Source organism: Metopolophium dirhodum, chromosome 6 (assembly GCF_019925205.1).
Source record: "Metopolophium dirhodum isolate CAU chromosome 6, ASM1992520v1, whole genome shotgun sequence".
Taxonomy (NCBI): Eukaryota; Metazoa; Arthropoda; class Insecta; order Hemiptera; family Aphididae; genus Metopolophium; species Metopolophium dirhodum.
In genome coordinates, this window is record NC_083565.1 from 7,117,550 (window position 1) to 7,128,507 (window position 10,958).

At 29.3% G+C, this 10,958-nt stretch overlaps 1 protein-coding gene across 3 annotated transcripts; it reads right to left on the reverse strand.

Annotated features, from left to right (window-relative positions):
- Positions 1-5,964: 5,964 nt before the first annotated feature.
- LOC132947233 (galectin-9-like) lies at positions 5,965-10,314 on the reverse strand. Of its 3 annotated transcripts, XM_061017473.1 has the most exons (7): positions 9,887-10,291; positions 9,578-9,666; positions 9,265-9,475; positions 8,756-9,184; positions 7,637-7,714; positions 6,843-6,950; positions 5,965-6,459 (listed from the first exon to the last, which is right to left on the reverse strand). In XM_061017473.1, exons 1-7 carry the CDS (start codon positions 9,911-9,913, stop codon positions 6,274-6,276), a joined length of 1,128 nt encoding a protein of 375 aa, XP_060873456.1. In that variant the 5' UTR covers positions 9,914-10,291; the 3' UTR covers positions 5,965-6,273. The 3 variants fall into 3 exon arrangements, with proteins under 3 accessions (XP_060873456.1, XP_060873457.1, XP_060873458.1); XM_061017474.1 differs by lacking the exon at positions 7,637-7,714 and having other exon boundaries at positions 9,887-10,314; XM_061017475.1 differs by lacking the exon at positions 6,843-6,950 and having other exon boundaries at positions 9,887-10,292.
- Positions 10,315-10,958: the final 644 nt, after the last annotated feature.

Here is a 10,958-nt window from a genome sequence, read left to right on the forward strand (position 1 = left end):
ATTATTTATAGTTTCATAGAATATCAAACATTTTTAATAACCTGCCCGCATATGTATAAATATGTCTGGGTTAATTGCAAAATAAATATTTGTTGTAATATTTCACTATCAAAGTGTGTAGGTATATAGAAATATCGTACTGTCAAAATTACAGATGTTATTTCAAACAAATAAATGTAATAAATATAAAGTTTTTATCAAAACACATTTTAGAGTAGGTATATAAGATTTATAGTGTAATTTGGAGAACTATATTATAACGAAAGTGATATTTATATGAAACAAAATATATTAAATAAATTTATATGGTTAGTATTTTAATAAATAATAATGCATATACAATTCAACCATATGGTACATAATTTAATGAGTGCCCTATTTGTTTCATGTCTCTGATTCAAATGCGTTCACACAAAATCATTTTTATTGTTTTTGTGTAGGTAATCTAGAATTAAAATCACCTATTACCTACATAAGAATAGATAAAAATGTTTTTGAGGATTTAAAATTTTTATTTTTTTAGGTACATTTGATTTGAAAATTTAAAAAAAAAATGTAAACAGACATTACATTTTTAGAAAAAATACTTAGACAAAATCCTAATATTTCAAACCTCAAACACGCCAAAATATCGTTCTCTATTATGGTGGCACGTGATTTTCGTCACAGAAAGAAAACTAATATTATATTGAGACAGGACCATTTCTAATATGTTATAATATTGGTTTTATAACATTGGTATTATTATGACTATTTTATACATTTTATTCTGATATTTTACAGTAAGCAAATTGAATTAAAATTGGATATCCATGGTTATATGTTTTTCTTAGTTACATATACCTACGCAATGCATATAATATATTTTACATTTATTGCATAGGGCTCAAATTTATTTGATTGGCGATCTTCACGAGCCAAAAATTTAATTTAATTTAGGAAGTCAGCAACTTACTGCAAAAACTATTCCGTTTCATGATGATATTATGTCTGACGGTGTCCACATAATATATACCATCTTCATGTAATTGACTGGTGTCGTTAGCGAGATGGGTACCATAATTTTTGTGATCTACAGTTTGTTGTGCTAAACCCGCTAAGGTATAATAACTATACACAATGAGATTTCAAAAAGACAACTTTTTATTGTTAAAAAAAGAAATGCAAAAATCCTTTTTCCCATAACTATACGCACTATACATAGTATAATATAATATAATGCGTATAGGTACTCAATGCTATAAGTGAATTTCTAATTCTATTTCTACTCAGTGAGAGTGATAGCAAAAGTGATCAGAAAGCATAATCAAATTAAAAACAACTTCGATTTATCCGTAAAAGTGGTAAAACTGTTAATCACACTAAGGTACATATTATAGGAACATGAACTTGAACTCATCATATTCAGCCCAGTACATTGACTGTTTGTGGTGTAGGTATTAGAAATCAAAAATTGTATATATAAGTACAAGTTAGTGAAGCTTTGCTTGAAATGCAGTTCCATGATGGAAGGCGGAGATCAATGGGTTCAACAAAAGATTCAATTTTCAATGATTTTATAAATTATAAAAGCATATTTTTGTGATTGATTATTATATTAATAGTAATTATAACACTTGTTTATTATATAACAACATTTTTTTTAAACATATTTGTATAAATACTTTGTTCATATTTTTTTATTTACTTTTTATTACTATTTTATTTAACATGATTTTTCATAAATTATTGTTAGGTATTAATGTTTACTATAAAAAATCGTATACATTATTTGTGCGTATTTGTATTTTGATGGTTGATCTATATAAATGGTAAAATCTATAACGAACAAAATCAAGCCACAAAAACATAATAAATTTAATTAAATTAATAATAAATAACTACTAGAGCAGTATAAAATCATGCTCGAGTCACAAATCACAATTATATCAATTTATATTATATTATATTATATTCTTTCCTATAAAATATCAGTTAAATCTAAATATTATTTTTACATCAAGTTTATCATCATTAATTGAATTTATTCAAAATAAGGTTGATGCGACAAAACCACGTTAATTAAATAATTATGCACCAAATCAGTTATTATTTGTTAATTTATAAATATGTTTATATTAATATTGTTTTATTATTATCCCAGAGGCGTGTCTATTGGGTAAGTTTGGTAGGCCCGGGCCTACACTAATTTTTAATCCTTATAATATAGCCAAAAACCAAAATATGAATTTAAAAATAAAAATTAACACACCGAACATTGAATTAATATGAATGTGAAATGTGAATACATCGACGTACTGTGTGGGTAGTAGCATTGGTTTTAAAATATTAATATATTTATTATATTATTAATTATAATATTTTATATTATGAAATCAATGGTATTAGCCAGTATATGTAGGTACCGTGTAATTCATATAGGCGTGCGCAGACTCCGATTTCAGGGGCAGCGAGAGATTAATCTTCCAAAATCGTTAAAACCGGACCAGTTTTACTTTTTTTTACTATAGAGTATCGAAATTAAAATATTGTATTAGTCGTTTGTTTTTTGGATAAAATTTTGTACAGTAAAGTGTACTTTTCCACAATGACTATGGTTAATTGTTAATATGTATTATATTTTATAACATAATATTAATTTATACATTTGTGTCTTGAGTATGATTTTATACTGATCTAGTTATTATTATTATTATTAATTAAGTATACCTTTACGACGTGAACAAAATACAAAAACGGTTTGATACGTATTGAGCTTTGAGCGGTTTGAGACTTTGAGGTCAAATACACCTATAATTATCAATATTGTAGAAGAGAAGTTAATCTATGCCTGAATAAAAATCAATTTTCGTAATTTTAATCACTAAACATTAATATCACTAATAATTTAAATTCAAAAAGTAAAATATCACAAGTCTTAGAGCTAAATATTGGACATTGAAAATAAAATATCGAAAATCGACTCCTATACACAAGCCTAGATAAACTTCTTCTCTTCAATTTGTATAATAGGTGTTCATACCGTTATGTCACTCAGTAAGCTATATTATTGGAAAATGCGAAACTAAGTTTCAGTGTTTCCCTATAAAATTCACATATTTTGTAATTTGTGTGTAAAATGCTGCGTTACTGACATGTGGATGCGCTCTGCTGTTTATTTTATACACATTCACTCACATTAATGATCACTTACTTACTCACTTACTTACTACGCACACATTTACACGACCCGCATGCACACAAATATAAATTTGCTTATATTGAACTCATATTCATACCGCGTTTACAATCATTAATGTTTACCTAGTGGCTAATTTATTATAAAAATGCTAGGCCCGAAGACCCCCCACCCCCTAACCTTTAAGTCTTTAGTCTTGTTACTTTAGGCACAAAAAATGAGAAATAATACTAATTAATTTCGTTATGTAGGTTGTAGATACTAAATAATAAGTATAAACGATTTATAAAATATAATAAGTCTATAATATATTGACACGTGAATAATATAACGTCTTATTGATATCAGAATTGGAGGTAAATTGCTATTGTTTACAATCGTCTCGGTGAGGACTGGTAACAGAAATTTTCGTCAAGCTATAACAATAGTATTAAATCATTAGTGGTCATAAATTATAATAGTCAGCAGAAAAAAATTACTTACCCAGTTACAGTGCGTATAACAATTTATAGATTGTATATTGGAATTGGATATTTATATTATATTACTCTTTAGTCTGCAACTCACTATAGGTACTACAACTTAACAATAGTATAAAAGGGTAAAAAAAAGCTAACCCCCGTACAATATTGTTTCACTAAGTACTAACCGTATTTTCCATTCTGAATTGAATTTTCTGCTTATTTGCTTGTTTGTAGAAAATTATTTTATTTAGGTACCTTATTTTTTCATAATTTAAACATGATTTTATTTAATGGCTTAAAATTAGAATTTATAGGTTTTCCACTAGAAAGTTTGTTGAATTAAAAATAAGGTGTTAGGAAAACAGCAGCACCGTTGCTCCTGAACTTCTTCGCAATCTTTCAAAACAAAAATTGGTTGAGATGTGTCCAACGGTGCTAAAGGACGTAATAATTAATTACCGTCTATATTCTTAATTTGTCTCTGATTATAATATTACCAATAAGCCTATATTAAATCGCTTTACCATTTAAAAGTTACAACATACAATCTATGTTTTATTCTATTTTATAATTTACCAGCTAAATAACCCTTTATTATAATTTACTGGCTAAAAAAATTGCGACAATTAACTCCTTTTGGATGTAGGTGATTCGCCGTGCATATAATGGAAGCAAAATCATATTATATTTTAATTTTTAGCCAATCCGCGTGGAGTTTCCCGTGAGTCTCGCTTATGGTTTTGCGAACAGCGTATATTATCAGGCAAGCGTAGCTGCGTTGGATTGCGGACACAGCTAGGTGGGTGATAAGATATTATAGCCTAAAGCTTTGTAGTTGAACAAAAATGTTTATACAGTGTACTTACCAAAAATAGTATCCAAGTCGCAGTTGATCAACCCGGATTTTTAGTAGCATTTAATATTCATATATTAATAGATTTTGTGTGCTATTTGATTTTATTTATACGGACGGAATCGGCGTAATTATAGCTTTGTGAAATAATTCGCACATGTAACCTGCAACCAAATAAGCCATTAGTAAACAACAAAAGAGTTTCAGCTTCCACCGTGAATCTTAAGATCCCTGTTTGACCAGCTCTTTAAAATACGAACATCAGAGAATCCTTTCTTATTGGACATATAGATTATTAGAGGAACCACTATTCCAAATATCAACTTCGTACGTTTTGTATTTTGAAACTTATGTTGTATATTTAAATTGAATGTTGCTTGATAGGTTGCGCCACTATTGTATTCTTACAACCCCTTATTTTCCCTTTTAGGGATTGAATTTTCAACAATATTTTCTTAACGGATGCCTACGTCATAATAGCTATCCGTATGCCAAATTCCAGCCAGGGAAATCTGTCCATCAAATTTTACCATTTTTACCCCTTGTAACCCTGTGATAAAAATTCTTAGGTGTACCAAGTACTATTACTAAACTTATTACTTACTACTTATTAACTTATTACTACTTACTAACTTATTACTCACAAAATTTCATACTCATAGTTCTAGCGGTTCCGGCTAGGTGATTTTTTTCATTTTTACCCCTTTCAATCTTGTAGGGGTTGAATTTTGAAAAATCCTTTCTTATAGTGGGTGTCTTCACCACAAAACAAAACTACTGTCCAAATTTCATACTCATAGCTTCAGCGGTTCCGGCTAGGCGATGATGAATCACTCAGGACAAGTAACTTTATATTTATAGATTTGTATTCCTTAATTTTATTTATTACGATTTAATATGTATTCTCTTAAATATAGCTATATACACATTGTGCTGAGTAGTAAAGTGTGTCCGATTTGAAACTCACATGGTTAGCAGCCCACTTTATGTCATATTTAATAGTTGTTTATATATATTTCTATAGACACCAAAACCTTAATTTTGACAAAATTTTGGTTACAGTGACTTGATACATGTATATAAACTATTTTAAATACCTACCTGCAATACAATATAATCTTTTTTCCTAAATAACGAAATATGAAAATTAAATTTTCCTCAACTATATTTTATAAAACATATTATGTCAATAATAATTCATATTTCATAGTATAATAATTGTATGCCCATCTTCTAGATTTAGACAGCCATTTTTATTGATATCTGTCCGTAATCTCACAATCTTAGTTAATTCACTATTTGAATGAATGAGCATAACTTAAAATAATAGCCACTTATCTACTGGTTTTGTAATGTGATGTTGGCTTGTTGTTTAATGGTGCTAACATTCATTTTATAATGTATTCCAAATATTCAATCATATACATACTCTACTACATTTTATTTATAGACAGAAAAAATAAACAAAATAATTTTAATTATAAGTTTAATAGCATTAAAAAATAATTTGGCTTTACACAAGATTTCAAAATGTATTTAACAACACAACATTGCATTTTAACAGAGCAAATGCGTCTATACAACAACAACAATAACGATAAGTAGAAAGAGAAAAAATATGTTTCAAATGATAAATACAAATTAAATTAAATTAAAACACATATTAGATCTGATTATATCAAATAATAGAAAAATATTATCATCATACCAATATAATATTGACAATGTTAAAGGAATACAATTGTTAAGCAACTTAAGAACATGTAATTAATATTCATTCAATCACTGCTACTGCTACTACTGCTGCTACTACTACTACTACTTGATGACTTTGATCCCTTCTTGTGTTTATACCCTTCGTACATTGCATAGGCACCAACACCGGCTCCAGCAACTCCAGCAACAGGAATACCATATTTCAAAGCTTTTTTGGCGGCTTTTTTTTGAGCTTTTGCTGCTTTACGCTAAACAATATGGAAAATTAATTTAATTAATTAACTAATTGAGACAATACAAATTACTAATAATAATAATAACAATAATTAATGTAAATTTCCGTTTTCAATTTATTATTTTTGTGTATTACTCTATTTTATACACAAACATATCAAATCTTACAGTGTCAGTACCTACACCAAATATTGTGGGATTCATTATCTGGGTTCTAGGTCAATAATTAATAAATTACCTATGTAACAAATCTAAAAGAAATAACTAAAGTTTTTTTTTTATCATTTATTTGTTTATTATTCAAGTATTTTTGAGTTTTATTTGATGTTTTAATTTTGCTATCTATAAATATTTATAATTTAAGAGTATATCTCGAAATTAAGAAATCAAACGCTACCGGCATATACGAATAGGCACCAACACTGGCTCCAGGAACTCCAGCAACAGGAATACCATATTTCAAAGCTTTTTTGGCGGCTTTTTTTTGAGCTTTTGCTGCTTTACGCTAAACATTAAGGAAAATTAATTTAATTCATTAACTAATTAAGACATTACAAATTACTAATAATTAATGTTAATTTCCATTTTCAATTTATTTTTTTTTTGTGTATTACTCTATTTTATACACAAACATATCAAATTATCCATCTTACAGTGTCAGTACCTACACCAAATATCGTGAGATCCATAATCTGGGTTCTAGGTCAATAATTAATAAATTACCTATATAACAAATTTAAAAGAAATAACCTAAATTTTTTTCTATCGTTTATTCATTTATTATTCAAGTAATTTTGAGTTTTATTTGATGTTTTAATTTTGCAATCTATAAATATTTATAATTTATTAAGAGTATGTCTTGAAATTAAGAAATCAAACGCTACCGGCATATCCGCATAGGTAATGTTTCCCCATACTTAATTTAAAATGTTAAAAATTAGTTAAAAAAGCAAATATTTAAAATGGAATTAATTTAATTAAATTTACTATAATATTGACCTAGAAGTCTAGAACATATTATTGCATTAAGAAAGAATAAACTTGATATAAAGTGCACCAGCACTAGTTACTAGCGCAATAGTAACTTGAACTTATAATATGTAGACAACAATCCTGACAAGTGGCATGCGTTATATAGATATGACATTTAAAAATACAATTTGTTATTATTTCATTAGTACACAAACTTACAGGGTGAATATGTCCAGTTACAGCATAATTAGTTAGTCCTTGATTGATAGCATGTTTAATTGGTGAACTTGTGTGTTTCTATATTTAAAACAAATATTTTTGATATGTATTTATATATTATAATTAAATAATTATACACTACAGGAATTATAAACAATATGTACGCTGTTTTATTTTACAAATTATCTAATATATTAAATAGGTTATATTATTTTTAATTGCAATGTAACTAACCCACCATTATAAGTCAAAACTAATTTATCAAATAATAGTAAAAACCAAAAATACAAAACAAACAGAAAAAAAATTGTTGCTAAGTTAGTAATTCAATAGCAGTGGCACAACTACAAGGGTTAGCTTTAAGCACTCCTATGATGTCGTTGTAATTTCAACTATCCATAGTTTTAATAATGTAATTTTATAATTTTTTTTTTCTCATCTTGCATTCTAATAAAAAAATAATATTATTATTGTATTATAAAAATCTTAAATTAAAAAGTCAATTTATAATTTTAGTCATTTTTTAAGAGGTTTTTAAGGAGTTATAGACATACTCAGTACAATCTACAGTCCAAAATGAATATATTGGAGGATGCCAAAATTATTATTATTGAGTCATTTCAAAATATGAGAACAGATAAGGCATTTTCAGAATTATGGTTAAAAAGCATAACATTTTGTGAAAAAATTACATATTATTGGATGTTCCCCATCCAGATTAGTTAGCGATTCTATGTTCATACTATGACTATGATAGAAAACTATTTGAAAAACAATTTTTAAAGCGTCAAAACAAAAAAGAACTCGACCAAATAATTTAATACATTTTTATTTGGATACCACTACCAGACCTAGCTAATGACCATTTTCCTAGACAAAATATTTAACACATTTGCTACTATAAATAGATAAATGTTTAACACTTTAAATTTTAATATAGTTAAAAAATAAAATGAGTCATACTAATATGTAATGATGGTGGGTGTGGTGGGCAGTGCCCCCTCTCACGGCTATGTGAGCGAATCATAATTGTAGCAATTCCCAAGATTTAAACTCTGGTTGCGCCACTGTAATTAATAGTATTTACTGACTAAGAAATTGTTTATGTTAGTAACAAACCTGTAAATAAGGTGAATTATGCGTTTGGCCAGGATAGGCACTATAACCTGAAGCATAAGGAGGAACAGTTCCAGGTGGAGCTCCAGGCATATGCATAGGACCTGCTGATGACATATGTCCAGGTGCATAGCTTCCAGACATAGGCATCTGTCCAGGCATAGGCATCTGTCCGGGCATAGGCATCTGTCCAGGCATAGGCATCTGTCCGGGCATAGGCATCTGTCCGGGCATTGGCATTTGTCCGGGTATGGGCATATACCCAGAAGGATTACCAGGCATCGACATTGTAGGACCACCAAACTGTGTACTTCCGCCTGAATTTATTTGTATACTATGTAATTGTGCTTCTCCATCGATAGCTAAATAAAACACACTTTGAAATGGTATTCTGTGTATCATTTCAGCGAAATGGGATCCGTTAAATGCAATCTAGTATATGAAATAGTAGTTTAGAACAATGTAATTCTACACACTCAAACATTATAATCTAACTATTTATTCAAACTCACTTTATAATCATGAGCATCACACAGTATGTCCAATTTAAATGGCTGACCTCGAATTAGGGCCACAGGTGGACCGTGAGATTCCTCCACGCCCCAATTCTGTGCTTGAATAGTATTCCTGACAATCAAGTTACGGTTGAAGTCTAAAGCAACAAACAGGGCAACAGAGTCTCGAGGAGCAACATTCGGACCAATTTGTAAATTTACACAGAACCTATACAAAAACAATGAAAAAGTAAAAAAATTGTGCAAATATTCATTTGGCTTTGATCATATCACAATATAATTTATTGTAATATTGAATATTAATAATCACCTGTTTGAAGACGGGAATGACGTGCAATGGAAGCTGAGCAGCGTGCCTTGTTTCAAACCATTTTGTATCGGTCCAACAAACGGAAGAGTCTGAAAAACATGATATCAAAAGTGTTAGTAAATTAGGTACTGTTAATAACCATAATTAACAGGTTAATTAAATTAGTCGAATACCTACTATAAACTCCTTTATTATTACATTACAGTAGGTACTACCTATAATTGTCTACAATATTGTTTGCAGTAATTAGAAACAATACCAAGACAATTATACAATCATAAGTATAATATTATGGTGTAGGACACTTACCGGATTGAGGATTGGAGGTTGAGCCATGACGAGATCGACGGGAATGAACGAAACGACGTTGACAGAGAACGCAATCAAATGCGAATACGAGAATGTTTTGAGTTTGGAGGCGATCTAGAACTTTGGTGGCGAGAAGGACTAACAGCAGTGAGTCGTCAGAAATGAATTATTCGCCTTATATATCACATACACACGTCGAATGATCGAGCATAGAGATCGACTGTGGTGTATATTGGATAAAAATTATTGTGGTATTGTGGTGACTAAGAAACTAGTCATAATATTATATTAGATAATATTAATAATGTTTGGGTAGTACCTATATAAGTAGTGACTCATCATTCGTCGCCAAATGTAGCGAATTGTGATGATAAAAGATTATTCTTTACTATCAGAGATGAATAATGACGAAGTGTGGTCGGTCCACGTTGACGTCACAAACGCCGAATTGACGTCACTATATTTGTAAGAGCAACTACAGGCGAACCGGTTTCACGGTATAAATATAATGGTGTTGAACATCAATTTATTCTCAGCAATGGATATTAAAATGTCACTAAGAAAGTTATGCTTATAAGTTATAAATCATAGTCTAAAGTAAATCTAAATAGATCATTAGATCCACATTGGTTAATACAATAATACATATACCTACTTTACAATTTATAACATTGGCGTAAGTGTGAATGATGTAACGAAGGGCACTTCTCCAACGCAGATATTTTATAAAGGAAGCAAAAGTATTATTATGCACCACGAACCCGTCCTTTGATGTGTCACTGAACAAATCTTAGAATCTGCTGAAATATTTAAAGAAAATATGAATTTGCATTCGGTTAAGGCGCGTCCAGGCGGTGCAGCTTTTGCCGCGTGGCATGAGTGTGACGTCAAAAATTCGTTTTCCGCGGCAAAATTTCCAATCGGCACATAGTGGGCGGTCCGTCGAAGAAAAGCCTCCGCCGCGTCTGCGTAGACGTATTTTCTGCAAAGCCGCAATCAGTACTTGTTTTTATACATTTTTTAATATTTTAATTATTTTTTAATCAAATTTTGTAACCGAAAAACAAAATAT